The 18,390-nt window shown below is 46.5% G+C and overlaps 2 protein-coding genes across 2 annotated transcripts in view; both read left to right on the top strand.

Moving 5' to 3' along the window:
* LOC144754057 (saoe class I histocompatibility antigen, A alpha chain-like) overlaps positions 1-18,390 on the top strand; it is a 1,371,606-nt gene that overhangs the window by 385,925 nt on the left and 967,291 nt on the right. The gene's annotated exons all lie outside the window — the stretch shown is intronic.
* The window catches only part of LOC144754059 (major histocompatibility complex class I-related protein 1-like), a 111,399-nt gene that overhangs the window by 53,566 nt on the left and 39,443 nt on the right, over positions 1-18,390 (top strand). Inside the window, exon 4 of the mRNA XM_078641577.1 lies at positions 3,982-4,251. Coding sequence (XP_078497703.1) covers positions 3,982-4,251 — 270 coding nt within the window. The remainder of the gene's footprint in view (positions 1-3,981; positions 4,252-18,390) is intronic.

Genomic DNA, 18,390 nt, shown 5'->3' with positions numbered 1-18,390 from the left:
AGCAGACAATGCTGATAGCTGGGGAGCAGAGGATGCAGAGAGCAGGGGTGCAGAGGATACAGAGAGCTGGGGAGCAGAGGATGCAGAGAGCTGGGGAGAAAAGGATGCAGAGAGCTGGGAGCAGAGGTTGCAGAGAGCTGGGGAGCAGAGGAGGCAGAGAGCTGAGGAGCAGAGGATGCAGAGAGCTGGGAGCAGAGGATGCACAGAGCTGGGAGCAGAGGGTGCAGAGAGCTGGGGAGCAGAGGATGCAGAGAGCTGGGAGCAGAGGGTGCAGAGAGCTGGGGAGCAGGGGATGCAGAGAGCTGGGGAGCAGAGGATGCAGAGAGCTGGGAGCAGAGGGTGTAGAGAGCTTGGGAGCAGAGGATGCAGAGCGCTGGGGAGCAGAGGATGCAGAGAGCTGGGGAGCAGAGGGTGCAGAGAGCTGGGCAGCAGAGGGTGCAGAGAGCTGGGAGCAGGGGATGCAGGGAGCTGGGGAGCAGAGGATGCAGAGAGCTGGGAGCAGAGGGTGCAGAGAGCTGGGGAGCAGGGGATGCAGAGAGCTGGGGAGCAGAGGATGCAGAGAGCTGGGAGCAGAGGATGCAGAGAGCTGGGAGCAGAGGGTGTAGAGAGCTTGGGAGCAGAGGATGCAGAGAGCTGGGGAGCAGAGGATGCAGAGAGCTCGGGAGCAGAGGGTGCAGAGAGCTGGGCAGCAGAGGGTGCAGAGAGCTGGGAGCAGAGGATGCAGAGAGCTGGAAGCAGAGGGTGCAGAGAGCTGGGGAGCAGAGGATGCAGAGAGCTGGGGAGCAGAGGATGCAGAGAGCTCGGGAGCAGAGGGTGCAGAGAGCTGGGCAGCAGAGGGTGCAGAGAGCTGGGGAGCAGAGGATGTAGAGACCTGGGAGCAGAGGATGCAGAGAGCTGGGAGCAGAGGATGCAGAGAGCTGGGGAGCAGAGGATGCAGAGAGCTGGAGAGCAGACGAAGCTGAGAGCTGGGGAGCAGAGGATGCAGAGAGCAGAGGTGCAGAAGATGCAAAGAGCGGGGGAGCAGAGGATGCAGAGAGCTGGGGAGCAAAGGATGCAGAGAGCAGAGGTGCAGAAGATGCAAAGAGCTGGGGAGCAGAGGATGCAGAGAGCTGGGGAGCAAAGGATGCAGAGAGCTGGGGAGCAGAGGGTGCAGAGAACTGGGGAGCAGAGGATGCTGAGAGCTGGGGAGCAGAGGATGCAGAGCTGACCAGCTGAGTTGTGGAGAGCCATGTGAAAAGCAGAGGAGGGAGAGAGCACACTGGACACCCCAGGAAGGTCTGAGATATGACCAGTGAAGAGGGTGGCAGAATACATGTGGGGAACAGGCTAAGAACACAGCAGGCGGGCTAGGGGGGCCATTTGAAGACCTAAAGGAGGGATCTAGAGTCCAGACCATCTACTTCTGAATAAGATGACTGCACCAGCTGGGTACATGTGCAGAAGGACATGAGTGGGAATCCTGGGTAGACCATTTTTCGAAAATATTTAATCCAAACTGCGTACCCTTGCAACACCAAAAATTTCACATAATTATTAACTTGGAAACTGTGATCCAATTGAGTTTATTTATTTCTGCCAGCGAGGTTGCAGAGGCGCTGATAAAGGGCATCTCTGCAAAAGCCCCAGGGCCAGACGGGGTACCCCTAGACATTTTCAAGGGCAATCTCCAATTATGGGCTCCATTTTTGGCAAATGTCTTTAAGGCAATAATTAATATTGATAAATGTACTACTGTAAAATATGTGTAGGTGCGAAGGCATTGGAAGTCAAAGGCACTCTGTCAAACGTTTCGAAAAACCAATAATGTTGTGGTGATCTGGCTGCATTACGTCATTACTCATGTTATTAAGATCTAGAATGTATGAGGCATTGCCTGACTGACGCATTCTATGTCAGACAGTTACTTGGGATCTGCAACAGCTGTGATCAATAAATCCACATCAAGAAGCATCTATATTTGGTGACTTTAGTACTTCATTACAAAAGGGTTTTAAAAATAGTGTGTGATTTCTTCTGGTTTGTGTGCAGGCAGTGACTCCAAGTCTGAAGGCACAGCCCATGCTGTAGTGGAGGTTTAATTTTGAGGATGTTCAGAGAAGGTTTTAATGATTAATCTTATTTTACTGTTCCTAATAGAGATAGAGAGAGGGTTGTGCATCTCATCGGTGCCTCATGCATACGTTTCATTGCTTCTTTATTGCACCTTTTCTTCTGATAACCACTAGTATCATCCCAGCTAAAGGGAGCTCTGATGGGTGATGCTGTTCTCTACAAATTAGATAAAAGGAGAACAATTAATTGTCTGTCTGGATTTATTAGTATTAAATGTGAGTTTATTCTCAGTTGTGAGTTTATTACTCTTTATTGTGTGAGTTTATTATTCGTAGCGTGATTGCAGGTTTATTTTCCATGGGACATTTTTACTCATAGTGGCTAGTTTGAGTTTATTACTCATAGTTGTAAGTGTGTGCGTCTGTTACTCGTTGCTGTAAATATCGCACAGACCGGCCTCCCAGATTGCTCCTGAATAGAGGTAGCTTTGATGACCTGCTCCTGTCACACTTCACCCTTCTGCTGATATGTCTGACCCCTTCTTAGGGTCCCCTCGAGCTAGTAACACTAGAGCTAGTATTTAGTCACTTCTCCTCCTCAAAGAGTTATGTCCCAGCCTTAGAATGACCCCCTCCCATTTGTCACAGCCAAGGTGTTGTGACTGGAAACATGCAGTCAGGGAGCTCACTGCCACATGTTTTATTAACCAATATTTGTCTGTCTTACTCCGAAACTAATTGCATGAGTTCAGTTCGTAGAAACAATTTGGCTTCCTGGTTCTGACTAAACAGTCCTTTCAATGCCGCCCAGGGAAAGATGCCGTGTGATGAATTAACTACAGGTACTCTAACTCGTGTGGGAGTTACCATACGCCACATCGTGCGGGTTCTGAATTTAGACCACGATGTTTGTTATCAAGATCTCATCCATGAATGGTTTATAATCTTTGGTTTACATATTGATTTAAGAACTTAAAAGTTGATATCTGATAACTTTTGGACATCAAGTTTCCTCCACTCTTGGATCAGTTTGCAGGAACTTCAGGTGTCCGTACAGATTGTTTTAATAGCGCACTATCTGGTGCTCTTAACCTTTGGAAGGAGAATCTTCATTTAAAACCCTAGGATATACATTAAACAAGCCCTGAAGAAGTCCTATTGTACGAAACACGTTGGCTACAGCAAGAATCTAAGAACAAAAGGATATGTTTAAAAGAATTAATGAATAAAGAATCTCCTTTTATCAAAAAAAGATTCCTTGAGTCTGTGCATTTGCTGTCGAATTGCTGCTGTGAGTAATCAGGGTGTTATTAACCAAAAAGGTGTTGGGGTGTGGGTTGTGAGTCGCATCTTGTTTAAATCTGATAGAGATTTTCTCCTGGTTTTGCAGACTAAGACGGCTGGTCCTCTTGACTCGAGCACCACCATGTTTTGATTAACAAGCAACCGTGCATGTGTTGTGTGCGGTGTCCTATTGCCTCAGCCTCTTCTTGGTAAATCGCTTGATAAATTAATAATAAAAACTGGTTGTGAGGTTCCCTGTAATCCCTCATGGGTCTGTATCCAGCGACACTACTTTGACATTATGTTGTTTCACCTCCATCGAGCCTCTGCGGGTGAGCCCCAACATCTGTCACCTTCTTTGGTCCTTTCCTTGAGCTCCTAGTACTATCCTCAGCTCTTTGTAGGCTGGAGCTACCAATGGAGTTGAGTCTGTGATCTGAGATGGCTGTGGTGAGGCTTCTCCTTCCAGCCCCTCTACCCTGGTTCCTCCTCTGTGTGGGTGCTCATGGCGTCCTGGAAGTGTCGTGAAGGGGGGTAGTCACAGCATGAGCTGAAGAAAAGTGTCACTGGTAGTAACTCCAAATAGCACACTGGGTAAATCCTAATGTGATTGTGGTGTAATTGTTCTTATTGTGTTTCCTTCCAGTTGCCCCTCAAACAATGGTTACACGAAGAAAGAACGGCGGTCGCACCTTTCTGACCGGGTACGCGTATGGATTTTATCCCAGAGACATTGAGGTGAAATGGGTCAGGAATGGCGTAGAGATGACCTGGGAGTCGATGGACATCCTACCAAACCCTGACGGAACCTACCAGGCCCAGAAAACAGTGGAAGTTCTGGAAGGAGATGATGAGAAAATGTACAGATATGAGGTGTATCACAGCAGCCTGCCGGACACTGTGAGCGTGATGTATGGTGAGTGCACTTTGGTCTGTAGGGGTGATTGTGAGGGTGGTGCACATATTGACTTCGCAGGGTCCATGGTTTGATCTGTTCCTATCACGGGCACCAGGCCCAGCCACAGAAGTGCAGTACCGTTTTAATGAGGAGATTTGTGGGAATGCTGGTGGTAGTAATTTTGTAGATCCCGGCAGATTTCAGAAGTTTTCCTCACAGAAGTATGAGGAAAATGTTAGTTTAGCCAAAGGCTGAGGTTCCAAGGGCATTCTGAGGTAAGAAAACCTAGTGGGATCCATGAAGGTCACCCCACCCTAGACTCCCCAGAAACAATGAATCAATAACTTTGTTACAGAGCGGTGCAAGCCACTCTGTAGCTATAGTTAGGGTTCCCAGAGACAGGATTTCCTTGGATTTTAGACCTTTAATAACTTTGCCCCCGTTTGATAAATCGGTGTAAAACTTTGCAGCCCTATTCATTTTTCCACATTAGCAGATACTACAAAATTTAGTGGAAATTTGCCACAGGGGTGCAAAGAAAAAAGGAGGGGGTCCCAAAGCGTGGTTTTGCACCAATGCATTTTCCATAGACTTTGTACTCACATGTAGAGGGCAAACGTCCAGTCGGATTCACATTAATGTAGGCAGGATTATAGATTATGGTGTGCGGATGATCCTTTATGGTACTATAGGTAAGTAGGGAACTATTTTTATGTTATAAAGTATTTTAACTTGGAGATATCAGTTGCTGCAGTAGTTTCACAAAATGTCACGAAAGTACCACGGTACATGCCGATGACAAGGCGTCATGGAGTTGGCTAATGACCACCTTTACAAAAGTGAAAGGCAGTCATGTTGTTTTAAGTGCACTTTGGCTGAATTCTAGGTTAGGGCCTTCGATATAGGTAAGTATTAGGTCTTAGATTTTTTCCAAACACTTTATTATAAGTATTAACAGGTAAGGAAAATTATTTATAAGTTTCTATCTATTTGAAAAAAAGTATTACGGACTTTCGCAGTGCTACCTAGGAAGTACAGCGGTACATAAAATTTAGGGGGAAAAAACATTTGTACAAAAATTAAAAATACACTACTACACTATATTTCACAAATAGTGTACTGCAGTGTATTTTCAATTTGCAACATATTTTATTCTTTATGTAAAAAAAAGACTATGGGCTACTGCTGTAATACCTACACTTTACAGTGCTATTTAGAAAGAGCAACAAAAAAATCATTTTTGAACAAACACTGTATTTGCTAGGTACTAGTGCAGTACACCGTAAACTTTAAACAAGTATATAAATACATTTCCTCATATATTAGCACTTTAATAAAGTGCTAATAGGTAGAGAACTGCGATAAAATCTACTACTTACCTATATCTAAGTCCTTAACCCAGAACACAGGCAAAGTGTAGTAAAATAACATGGCTGCCTTTTAATTTTGTAAAGACTGCAATTAGCCAATCCTATACTGCCTTGTCCTTGGCATGTATCACTGTATACCACAAAGTTACCGCAGTATACCATGTCCCAATGTATAACTATGGCCAAATGTATTATTGTGTTGTGTTACCCTTGCGTCACGCATGGCCTCCCATGGGCCGCGCAATACTTCAGTTACATTTACAAAGCAACACAAAGCCACCATGCTTGGCCCTGGTAGCTTGGCAAATCTGGCGAGGAGGCGCAAAGCACTGGCTTGCATTACTCTGCACACCATATTGTACATTCCTTTCATATTTCATGTACATCCGTACGCCACTTCACTTTACGGTATTCCACTGCTGTCTATGCCACTCCGGTATTTACTGTTCTACTGCATGCCACTGCACTCCACGCTAATCCACTCTACGCCATTCCATTCCGTGCCTCTCCACTATACTCTACTCTACATTGTTCCAATGTATGCCACTCTATTCTACACCACTCAACTGTACACCATTACTCTCTATGCTATTCCACTCTATGCCACTCCACTGTACGCTGCTCCACTCTGCGCTATTCCACACCACTCCATGCTATTCCACTCTACGCTACTCCACTCTACGCTACTCCACGGTATGCTATTCCACTGTAGGCCACTCCACTTTATGCTATTCCACTCTACGCTATCCCACTCTATACAACGCCACTCTATTCGACTCCACTGCATGCTATTCCACTATACCACACTCCACTCTGTGCTTTTGCACTGTGTACCACTCCACTCTATGCCACTCCATGCTATTCCACTGGATGTCTCTCCACCCTATGCCACTCCACTATATGCTATTTCACTCCACTTCACTGTACACCATTCCAGTCTAGACCAGGCCACTCTACGCAACTCCACTCTGTGCCCCTTCACGCTACTCCACTCTATGCTAATACGCTGTATGCCAATTCACTCTACTCCACTCTACGACACTCTACGCCCCTCCACTCTACAGAAAATACTACACTCTCTAGCACTCCACTGTGTACTCCAGTCTGTCAGAGTGTGCACCGCTCTAGTTTACTCTAAACCACTGTACGACACTCATCACTCTACAACACTCTTCGCACCTCCCTCTATACCACTCCACATCACTTTACTACATTCTACTTTGACACACTGCTACACTCTACTCTACTATAGTCAATACCGCTCCACTCTAAACTACGCTATGCCACTCAACTTTACAAGACTCTATTGTTCTTCACTCTAGCGCTCTGTACCACACTCTACCGTACTCCACACCACTCCACTGTAAAGCACTCTAATCCAATCTGTGGCACTCCACGCTATGACACTTTTCAACACTTTAGGACACGCCAATCCACTCAACCTTATGACACAGCACTCAACTCTGACACTTTACTCCACTGTATGGTAGGCCAGGCCACTCTACTCCACGCCACTCTACTGTACAACATAACGCTCCAGTTTATTAGACTTTACTCCATTTTAACCTAAGCGACACCATTCAACTCCACTCTACTCCACTGTACAATACGTTACCCTGCTCTACGCCACTGTTCAACACTCCACTCTATTCTGCTCCACTCTACAACACTCTCCTCCACTCTACAAAGCTCTACTACACTCTATGCTTGTACACGCCACTGCACAACACACTATTCCGCTCTATGATATCCCACAACACACCATACCATTCCACTGTATAACACTTTACTCCACTGTACGCTATGCTTCTCCTCTCTACTCCACTTTATTCCACTCTACATTACTAAACTCTATGACAATAGACTGTACAACACTGCGCTCAACTATACTCTACGACACTCCACTTAACAACACTCAACTGAATGACACTCAACACTACGATTTAAGATGCATTTTTATTAAATAAATATTATTTAAATAGGAGGAAAAACCAAAGGTCATGGATAGGTTATAGTTCGGAAAACTTTATTTTCGAGGACTGTGTGGCTCTAGATACGGATGCATAGCATACTTCTGCCATCTTGTGTTGGGCTTGTACGTCTGCAAGTTCTTTTTCTTCGAAGAAAGTCTTTTGGTTCATGAGGTAGAATGACTCCTCTTGCTGTAAGGGGCATGGGCATGAACTCCATTGTTAGATTGTTTTCTTCCGCTGTTGGGTTCGAACGTGTGCTCCTCTGCTCTATCGCAGCATTGTCATTTCCTAGTTTAGAACGATCTTTTAGTATTGTTTTCAATCACGGTTAGTATCTGACCTTTCTTTGGTCATTCACCACCGTTGGTGACCGGGGCGACTCAGCTCAACCACGGTCCCCTTGGGTCTCCACCCTTTAGGATAACACTTACACTTCGATAACGTATGCGCTATGTCTGTTTGGTGAAGGAACGGATGCCCTTTCTGTTCTTCTCTCACTGCCATGTCAAGGTTCAGCGTACTGACCAACATCAGGTGTGTAATGTGTGCCTCTCTCTGGACCATCTGGAAGCCATTGGCGAAGCCTGCAAATCCTTCTGACCCAAGAAGATGCTGTGGGATCGACGAGCTTGATGACTCTGTATGTCCCGACGCAGTGCCGGACACACCGGGAATCTTCTGCCTGGAGGACCTTCAGGAGGAAGGTTACCCCTGGGGTCGGCCGCAGAGAAGCGTACCTTCTCCCACAAGGATTGCTTGGAGTCCGAGCTCGAGATGCAGGACCTCATACCATGACAAGCTGTAAGTACCGAACCCCTCTAACCCATCCCCAGCACCAACAGGACATCCCCAAGGACCGCATCCCTGCCCAGGACCGAACAAAATCTTCAGTTGGGCCGTCACTGCCTTTGGGCCATTCACAGCCCCAAACAGCTGTGTCAGAAATGTCCAGCCCTGCCTCAGTGCCAAAAATGCAGTAGACTCATGGTCCCGAGCCAACTTCCATACCATCAGAGCCAAGCCAACCATAGGAGCTGAAAGCCATGGCGATTAAACATTGGTCCAGCTCGTCTTTGAAGCTGACTACTTCGGACCGAGGACATTCGGCCCCGAAGCCCTCAGTGCCGAAAGCTGTGTTAGAGCCGAAATCATACTCCTTCCCAAAACAAACTGCTGAGTCTGAACCGATGGTGTCAGTCCTTCAATGGCTACAATAGGCACTTGTCATCCCTCCGGACACTGACTGTATTTGAATAAAACCTCAATCCACTGCTGCACAGCCAACCGAAAGACAATTAACTTTTGAGGAGGCTTTGGACATTCCTATACCGACAACGCATCGAAAAAAAAGACTGACAAGGCTACTAGCCTAGCACCCCACTTCACCACCACCACCTGTTGCACGCCTTCTCCACCTGAACCAGAACCATATCCCCAGAGGGGTACATAAATCCTTTGGGGGGAAGCAGATGAGGGAGACCAGTACTCCATCCCAACTCATGATAATCCATGGGAAACATATGCTATTGAACCACCCACAGATACAGACCCTGATTAATACGCAGTTAAGACGTCTCCCCCAGACGACACCACTACATACCATGATGTTTTAGGTAGAGCAGCTTCATACGATAAGGTTCAGCTCCACACCAACCCCATAGATGAAGATTTTTTGTTTGAAACCCTCTCCTCTATCCCACAGTCAGTACAGTATCTACAGATGCTTATGGGTTTGCTCAAACACTCACCAGACATCTTCAAAGAACCAATAAACCCCATGTAGGAAAGTGCCTCTTTTGAACATGGTTAGCCCCACTTATTGCGTGGCAAATGATGTTGTTTCAACTGGAAGGGCACAGGGTCCCTGCCAACCAGGTCCCCTGTGCCAGATCGCCCTCTCTAAACTGTACCTGTCGTTTCCATGATTGGCACCCCTTTTGCTCACATGCAAGTCCCTAACAAAAGGTACCCCTTGTACCAAGGGCCTTGTGGTTAAAGATGGGCCCTAAGGCCTGCAGCACGAATTGTGCCACCCTGAGCGACCCCTCACCAAGGACATGCACACTGCCACTGCATCCTGCGTGTCTTGGTGCAGACAAAACTGAAGAGATGACAAGGTACACATCCCTGTGTGCCATGCCCATAAACACTGCGTGAGATATAAGTAAGACGTCCCTCCAGCAGGTATTAGCTCTAAGGCAGGGTGCACTTTACCTCCTGTGAGGACCTAGCTGCAGGAGCAGATATGCCCCGTGTCGATTCCTGAATATTGTTACCAGGGAAGCCATAGTAAATACGTGGCCTGGACACTCGTCATTGTGAGTTCCCCAGCTCCATGACTGCTTCACTGAAATATGGGTTGGTTGGTACCAAACATCTCAGCATAATAAACCTGCACTGTACTACAGTATCCGATTTATTAAAAAGTGCACACAGAGGACCATTAGAGGGGTCCCCTGAAACCTACTAATCCTTAGTGTGGTCATTGACCGGTCTGAGCCAGCCTGCTACCAACAGACAGTGTTCTGGCCTCTTGGGGAGAGTGGCGAGAACAAGGCCTTTCCTGGGTGATGGTTTTCACACCTCCCACTGGCCACGAACAGCCATCCACAGCGGGAAGTGTCAAAGGCCTTTCCGCCTTTGTAATGCAACCACAATCTTTCCTTTTACAGGGAGCAGGCACCTATCCTGTGCTCACACCATTCTTGGTGGGAGGACAGGTGGGAATACGTAGAAAGAATAGGAGATGTGACCCCCCTCTGGCAACTCTACCCCTCGGGTGCTGGAGGTGAAGTACACTTTTCAGTGCTCACCATCTTGAAAATGGTGGAACTCCTCCAATCAGGAGCAGGAATATGCCCAACCCCCACCTGGGGTGAGCATTTAGAGGATATAGTCACCCTTTAGGTAAGTAGCCCATTGGCTACTACCTGACACTCCCTTTAAACGCCCCTAAATGTAGTATTTAAGTGCCCCCCCGAGCCCTGCAGTACATGACAACCTAGAAAAAGCTGGACACAGCAGTCCCACCAGCAGAGAAGACTGCAGAGACCAACTGACTTAGCCACATTCCCCCGACCTGTCTGCAGCCCTCGACAATCCTGCACCACAAGAGGACTCGTCCTGAGAACAGCAGACTTGTTCACCAATCAACCATCTTCAAAGTAAAGACTCTGTGACCTGAAGAACTGCGACTCCTGCCTCCAATTCCACTGTGAGCTGACCTCTCCTAGACTCCACAAAGTCGTCTGCAGCCTCTACACGGAGACCATCACAGCTGCGACCTGCTCCGGTAAGTCGAATCCGACACCAAACGGCACCCCTACACCCATTCGTCCTGGCCTTGGTGAAAAGGACAAAAGGTGTCTCTACGTATCCGAGCATCACAGCTTATCTCTGCAGCTGTTGGTTTCCTTCAACTGGCCTCCTGGCCTGAGCCGCCCATGTTCGATTTGACCATTCTCCATAACTGTGCATTGGGCACCCGACGCTGTGTTGGCACCTGGCCCCCCGTGTGCCTCTTGTGGTGTAGTGTTGGCGCTGCTCTGGGCCCAGTCCAGTGCTTGCTTCACCCTCACAGACTGGCCACCCAAGTCGCTGCAACTGACCTGTAAACAGCCTCTGTCTAAGTGCCCCAATCTCCATTGATTTGTATTGGGGGCCAGACCTCGAACTTGCACATTGCACTCGGCTGCCCCTGTGCTGCTGGTGGTGCACTGCTGGTGCTAAACTTGCCCAATATGGACTTAAACTCATAAGTCTAGTCTTGTAAGTCGATGTTTTCCCTATGTATGCTGAATGTTTTCTTCCTCCCATAGGTTAACATTGCAAAGTCTGAAAATTGCACTTAGGGTCCGATTAATAGGCTGGCGGACCCATTGCAGTGAAAATCGTAATCTGAAGGCAGGTGGGGCGCCCTTGGGTGGAGCAGTGGTTTGCCCCGACATGCTACCGCTACCCCAAAAGTTGTAATCAGGGCCTAAGTGTCCATTTTTTTTAATGAAATATATTTTTATTGAAAGGTCTGTGATTCTGCAAAATAAATATAAACCAGTATTATTTTTGTAAAGTGATCTTGTTTTAACTCATTGGGTGTGTGTCTCATTTATTGCCACTGTGTGTGCAACAAATGCTTAACCCTACCCTCTGATAAGACTAACTGCTCGCCCACACTACCAAAAAAGAGAGCATCAGTATGATCTACTTTAGCCTCTGTAAGCCGCTGGGGATCCACTGGACTCTCCGCACACTATACCTCATTTTGGTATATAGTATATAGAGAGCCAGCTTCCTACACCTCTGTGCCATAACTCCAAGGGTCGATAAAAAGCACAAGGCATCTCCATCTGATCCAACATACATTAAAAGCCAACTGCCTCCTGACTCACTGGTGGTCGCTACAGCGAGAAAAAGGATGAACTCACAAACATCTGGAGAGGCACCACCAACAGACGAGGAGAGTAGAAAGATGAACGCAGCAGGGAACAGGGTGGATGCACAGTCTGCCAATCACTGGAGAATTGACAACTCCTTTGGCCTCTGCTCATGCCATGACCGAGTTTACTGGGATGAGATGGAGGTGCTCCTCTAACATCTCCCAGATGAGTACAAAAAGAGGGCGTACGAGATTACATCTGAGGGCAAATCAATTCACTCGGGTGAGACTGCAGAGTGTGCGCAGAAAGTCTGTGAATTGTAGCACTTTAAAAAAAACTTGTAATTTTAAATGTACTTGTTTACTTTGCTGAATTTTGCACAACATACTGTTTTTAATTAAGAAACTTACGTGTATACCATGTTAGGCTCCCCGCCCCGGTCCATCCCGGCTGTGTGCCGTTGCGTGGAGGGCAGGGCAGAGCGTTTCACAGAGCATCGCTTCCGGTCTTGTGGTAAGAGGCGTGCCTCCCGCCCGATTCCCCCTACAAAAGACCAATGAGCATGTGACCGTGGACGTGCACAGTGGGCGTGCCAAAGGCGCACCTAAGGCAAGCCAGTCTGCGCCAGTCCGCGCAGGACCAGGACTAGGGGCCAGAAACCCTGGTTCTAAGGGGACACATGATATGATTAAGTAATCTAAAGAGGAACTAATGAGATTGCGAAAGCCCACAGACACCGCATGTAGGCATAAAATAAGTGTAGACAGTATGACACCAATATGTAGGCACTGCAATATAGAACTCATACTTAAACCACAGAATATCAAGGAGACCAATATACAGTTTGCTTTACTAAATTGCAGGTCAATGGCTAGACACAAGCATGAAATACACGATCTAATAAGGGAAAGAGCATTGGATGCTCTATTCCTGACCGAGACATGGCTTAACGAGAACTCGACCCCAGATGTACTAGATGCCATCCCGAATGATTATATGCTAGCAAGGCAAGACAGGGAAGGCCAAAGAGGTGGGGGAATTGCCATGATCTACAAAGCCGACATGAAATGCAAAATCAAACATGCAGGCCTAGACAATTGTGAGACATTCTTTTTCACTCTATCCACGGCAGTAGATAATACCATAGCTGGCTTTCTTATCCACCGCCCACCCGGCCAAATAACGCAGTTTGTGGTGAGCCTGGAAGAAAAGGTAGTACACCCAGCCCTGAGACACAGTACATTTCTGGTGCTGGGGGACCTAAACATACATTTCGATGACACACATAACCAAGAAATAAGGGCAATCTGTAAGGATATGTTGACACTGAATCTAACGCAAAAAGTGGGATCACAAACCCATCAAGGGGGCCACATCTTAGACCCTATTTTCTCAAATTTTTCTGAGGTGGAAGTTGGAGCACCATAGCCAGTCCTGTGTTCGGACCACTACTTAGTCCCCTTCAGAGCGGCATCTCATAGAAGGAAGGCACAACACCCAAAAAAGGAAAACACTACTAGAAAGTGGAACAAATTCAATTCCGCATCCTTCACTCTAGCTCTTAGGGAGAAGAATCTAACCCTGGATAAAGATATTAATCTAGCCAATAATCGGATTGAGACATGGATTACTGATGCACTAGATAAGGTAGCACCTTGGAGCACTAGAATCCCTAAGAGACAAAAAGTAACAGCACCCTGGTTCAATGATGAACTAATGAAGGCCAAAAAAAGGTGTAAAAAATCAGAACGAGTTTGGAGGAAAAGCTATTGCAATAGGTCCAAAAACGATTATAAAAAAGAACTAAAGGAATATGATTCACTAATTAAGAAAATCAGATGGGAATTCTACACGGATAAAATGGAAAAAGCCAGCAACTCTAATAAAGAAATGTTCACAATTCTGAAATCTCTCAAAAATCAAGAAGAGAATAATAATAATAATAATAATAGCCTCCTTAGAAAGCTGTAATAAGGTGGCAGATTTTTTGCAAATAAAGTAAGATAAATATACGAGACCTTCCCAATAGAAGTACGGCAGGGCTCAACTTATCCGTTATAAGCCTTGGGAACTTTTTAGGAGCAACGCTGGATGAATTTCGAATACAGGATATTGAGGAACTCAAAGCCACAGCGAAAGGAATAAAATCTGGTTCCCCTTTAGATCCTGCACGACCAGAGAGAGTAATGGAGGGGGCAGAAATGACCCTGCCGTACATCGCTGTACTCATCCTGTGCTCCTTCCAGAGTGGAGTAGTCCCAACCAAATGGAAACAGGCCATCGTCAGACCACTCAGGAAAAAAACATCGCTAGAATATACTGTATTAGAAAACCTTCACCTAATCTCATTACTACCTTTCGTGGCTAAGATCGCAGAAAAAATCGCAAACAATCAGCTGGTTGATCACATCAATACTATCGACCTACTACAAGCATCTCAATCAGGTTTTAGAATGGCACACTCCACAAAATCAGTACTACTGATGGCCACGGAGGCACTAAGAAAATATGCGGACGAAGGGCAAACAGCCACGCTGATCCTATTGGACCTTAGCGCGGCGTTTGACACCGTCTCGCACCAACTACTCCTCCAAAGACTAGAGGCCTGTGGCATTAGGAGGATTGCTGTGAAGTGGCTGACATTGTTTTATCCGAACAGAGCTCCCAAGTTGCACAACAGACACATCTGTCTGATAGCTTTCCTCTGTCCCAAGGGGTCCCACTGGGATCAATTCTGAGTCCCACCTTTTTCAACCTGTATGTGGGACCACTAGCCGAATGTGTAGAGAAACATGAGGTGTCGATAGTGTCATATGCGGACGACACGCAGCTAATTGTAATGCTATCCCAAGACAAAGATCAGGCAGCAATCCGTTTCTCTAAATGTCTAGAGGAGGTGACTGACTGGATGTCAAACCATTGCCTCAAGCTAAATGGGAATAAGACTGAGGTAATGGTGGTATGCAAGACACCAACCATATGGTCATCCGCTTGGTGCTTATGGGTCAGAGCAAGGGTTTATCTCTAGGAGAGGGCGCACAGCTATGTAATAGCGCTAATATACCAAAAAGTGGTGATTCCCTGTAGAGTTGAGGTGCAAGCGGGTGAGGGAATAAACCCTATAACCCCCTAAAAAGAATTACTAACTGGCGCTAGCACTGGATAATTACAAAAACAAAATACCCATGACAGTAATGTCAGTATCGACATGTGAAACATTACGGAGACAAAGGCCTGAAAAAACACACAATAGTGATTATATATTTAGACGATTCAGTGTGGCACAGTCAGCCTGCGACTCTTCAGGGCTGTACAAGGAGAGTTTAGGATAAGAAGGCCCGATATGGTGACCGTATCTGGCGCACAGAAGTGATACTGTTTTCGGATGCACCCGTCGAAAAACTTGTACTGTTATTTGGTATCGTTGATCCACGTGCTTTTACCACGCCGTGGTTCTATCCTTTTGACCACACACCAAGTTGACCGCTAAACTCAAAGTGTATCGTTTTCTACGACCCTACTGGATACCCAATAGGACACTTCCTTTCTGGTATCTACCTATCGACTAGACGATTTTTACCCGGTCCAGGGCCCTGTCGGGTCGGAATTATCACCGACAGAGCGACCTTCTTATCCTGAACTCTCCTTGTACAGCCCTGAAGAGTCACAGGCTGACAGTGCCACACGCGACGAAACACGTGTCGGCTGGTTTTTCCGTGTCTGAACATTAAAAAACACTTCACATCAACGCCTGAATCGTCTAAATATATAATCACTATTGTGTGTTTTTTCAGGCCTTTGTCTCCGTAATGTTTCACATGTCGATAGTGACATTACTGTCTAACTTATTTTAGAGTGTGCATGGGTATTTTGTTTTTGTAGTCATCCGCTTGGTGGCCAGAATCACTGGGCCAAGTCCCGTCCCCAAAAACAGAGGTAAAAAATCTCGGAATCTGGTTGGATTCTAAACCGTCATTTGACAATCAGATTCGGAGGGTAGGTGGGAAGTGCTATGGGGCCATGAAAATCCTGAGGAATGTCATAGATCTGTTACCATCTAATGCTAGGAAAACCATAGTACATGCAGTAATTACTTCCCAACTGGACTATGGAGACGTATTATACCTCAGCGCTTCCAAAAAAGGCCTATCAAAATTACAGAGGGTACAAAACGTGGCGGCACGTTTGGTTCTCAGCCTTCCAAGAAGAGCAAACACGAAGAAATCCCTGACAGCCTTACACTGGCTGCCAGTGGAGAAGAGAGTCGTGTTTAAGGTGATGTGCCACTGTCACTGCATCCTCTCCAATAAAGGTCCTAGATACCTTCATCCACTACTGGCTAAATACACCCCAGGACGCAATCAAAGATCCATGAGGATGGCACTGGTGATGGTTCCAAGAATGCTCAGAGCACGTATAGGGGCACGCTCCTTCAGGTACTTAGCAGCTAAAATCTGGAATACCCTGCCAATTGCCAACAGAACTGAACCAAGTGAAAGTATCTTCCGCAGTCAGCTGAAGACATGGCTGTTCACAAAAAACTGAATATAGTACAGTTTTACGGGCCTTACTGGGCAGCAGCAGATTCATTAGATATGTCTCAGCACGGGGACACACCAGTTGGTGTAACCATTACTCTACAAATGAATAAAAATAAATAATTGCCAACACCTCCATCCACTGCAGACTAGATGCAATTGACACCGCCGCAAGGGGCATTAACTCCAGCATGCTCCTCAGACATCATCCCTTGCTCAGGGTATCATGATTAAAACCGGAAGTGCAACAGAACATACTCGCACTTGCCTTTGATGGAGAACACTTGATTGGTCCTCAAGTGGACACTGCTTGAAAAAATAAAAAAGACAATGAAACAGCCACAGACACTGGAATGCTGCAAACATTATCCCAAAGAGGCTTCTTTTGCTGCTCCCCCTACTGTAGGCCAGTTAAACCCACCTCCACCTATACACCCATGTCCTACCAATGCCCTGAGGCACAAAGCACCTCTTCCAGGGAAAACTATTCTAAGGGCAAAGAAAAGACAGGCTTCACAAATCCCTCTGCCACCTCGACAAAACCTTAACTTGCCCACCATTCCCCTCGATCACACCACATGTCGGTGGACGATTACAAGGGTTTCTCACCACCTGGCAAAACATCACCTCCAACCAGTGGGTGTTGAATATTATCCAACATTGTTAATGTCTGGAGCTCACTTCCACACCTCCAAACATTCCACCATGCATACACAAACTCTCATTAGAACATAAACAGTTGCTCAATAAGGAAGTTCAGAAACTGTTAAACAAGGGGCCATAGAACCAGTGCCAGCACACCAGCAAGGTACAGGAGTTCCTTATTTGGGAATAAGGAAGCTCTACTTCCTTATTCCCGAAAAGGATGGGTCTTTGATACCAATTTTTGGACATAAGACACTCCCTAAACTAATATATCCTCTCAGAGCACTTTGACATGGTCCCTCTTCAATATGTCATCCCACTAATGCAACAAAGAAACTTCATGGCAGCACTCGATCTGAAAGACGCCTACTTCCACATTCCCATTTACCTGGCGTTCCCTCGATACTCCAGGTTTGTAATAATCGCCCACATTAGGAGTATATTGGTTTGATCCCTAGTCCTCTCTTTTTTAACGTTGACCTTGAGGCCACGCAATAAAGATTTAGTGGACTCAGAGAGACACTTTTAAGTCACTAGACTTTCTGCACTCTGCCCCTCATTCACCGTCTTTCTAACGCTCATCTTGAGAAAACACCTCAGCTCCTCCCCTTTGGGGAGTTGTAGCCCCCACCTCAGTGTGAGGTTGGAACCCATATGATGAAGCATGTCACCTAACGGTGAGTGAGGGTTCTCGTCCTAAAGGGATTTCTCTCCTTCCGACATTACACGATCGCTAGACTCTTTCCATTCTTTCTCCTTTTTTTACATACAGCTGGGAGTATTCTAAGTGATATGTGAATATTCAGAGGGATCATTACCCCCTGGCTTTCTTGATCCCTTGTGATCCTTTATGTGTAGAAAAGCTGCATGGTCTCCACCACATTCTTTTACCAAACATTCCTGTGTAGATGAGCTGGCCTGTTGACAACCTCATGTTGGCTAAGCGGTTCTACGCACTCTATTTCAAACAACTGTAACCCCCACAGGTTAGCCCCCGCGTGTAGAGGAGCACTGCTTTTCAGTCCATGCTAAGCATGTGTATCTGCAGCCGCACTTGCCTCGAATGGAAACTGTTACTTACCCGGTAAGCATCTGTTCGTGGCACGTAGTGCTGTATATTCACATACGCCCTACCTCATGACTCGAAAGACTTTCTTAGAACAAAAAACAACTTGAACACTTCCGAGCCAAACACTAGATGGCGGGATCATGCTAGACTTGTGAATCTACAGCACTATGTGCCACGAACAGATGC

The sequence above is a fragment of the Lissotriton helveticus genome, chromosome 5_1 (assembly GCF_964261635.1).
Source record: "Lissotriton helveticus chromosome 5_1, aLisHel1.1, whole genome shotgun sequence".
Lineage (NCBI taxonomy): Eukaryota > Metazoa > Chordata > Amphibia > Caudata > Salamandridae > Lissotriton > Lissotriton helveticus.
The sequence above is the reverse complement of the archived record's forward strand: the minus strand, read 5'-3'. Positions and strand labels throughout refer to the sequence as shown.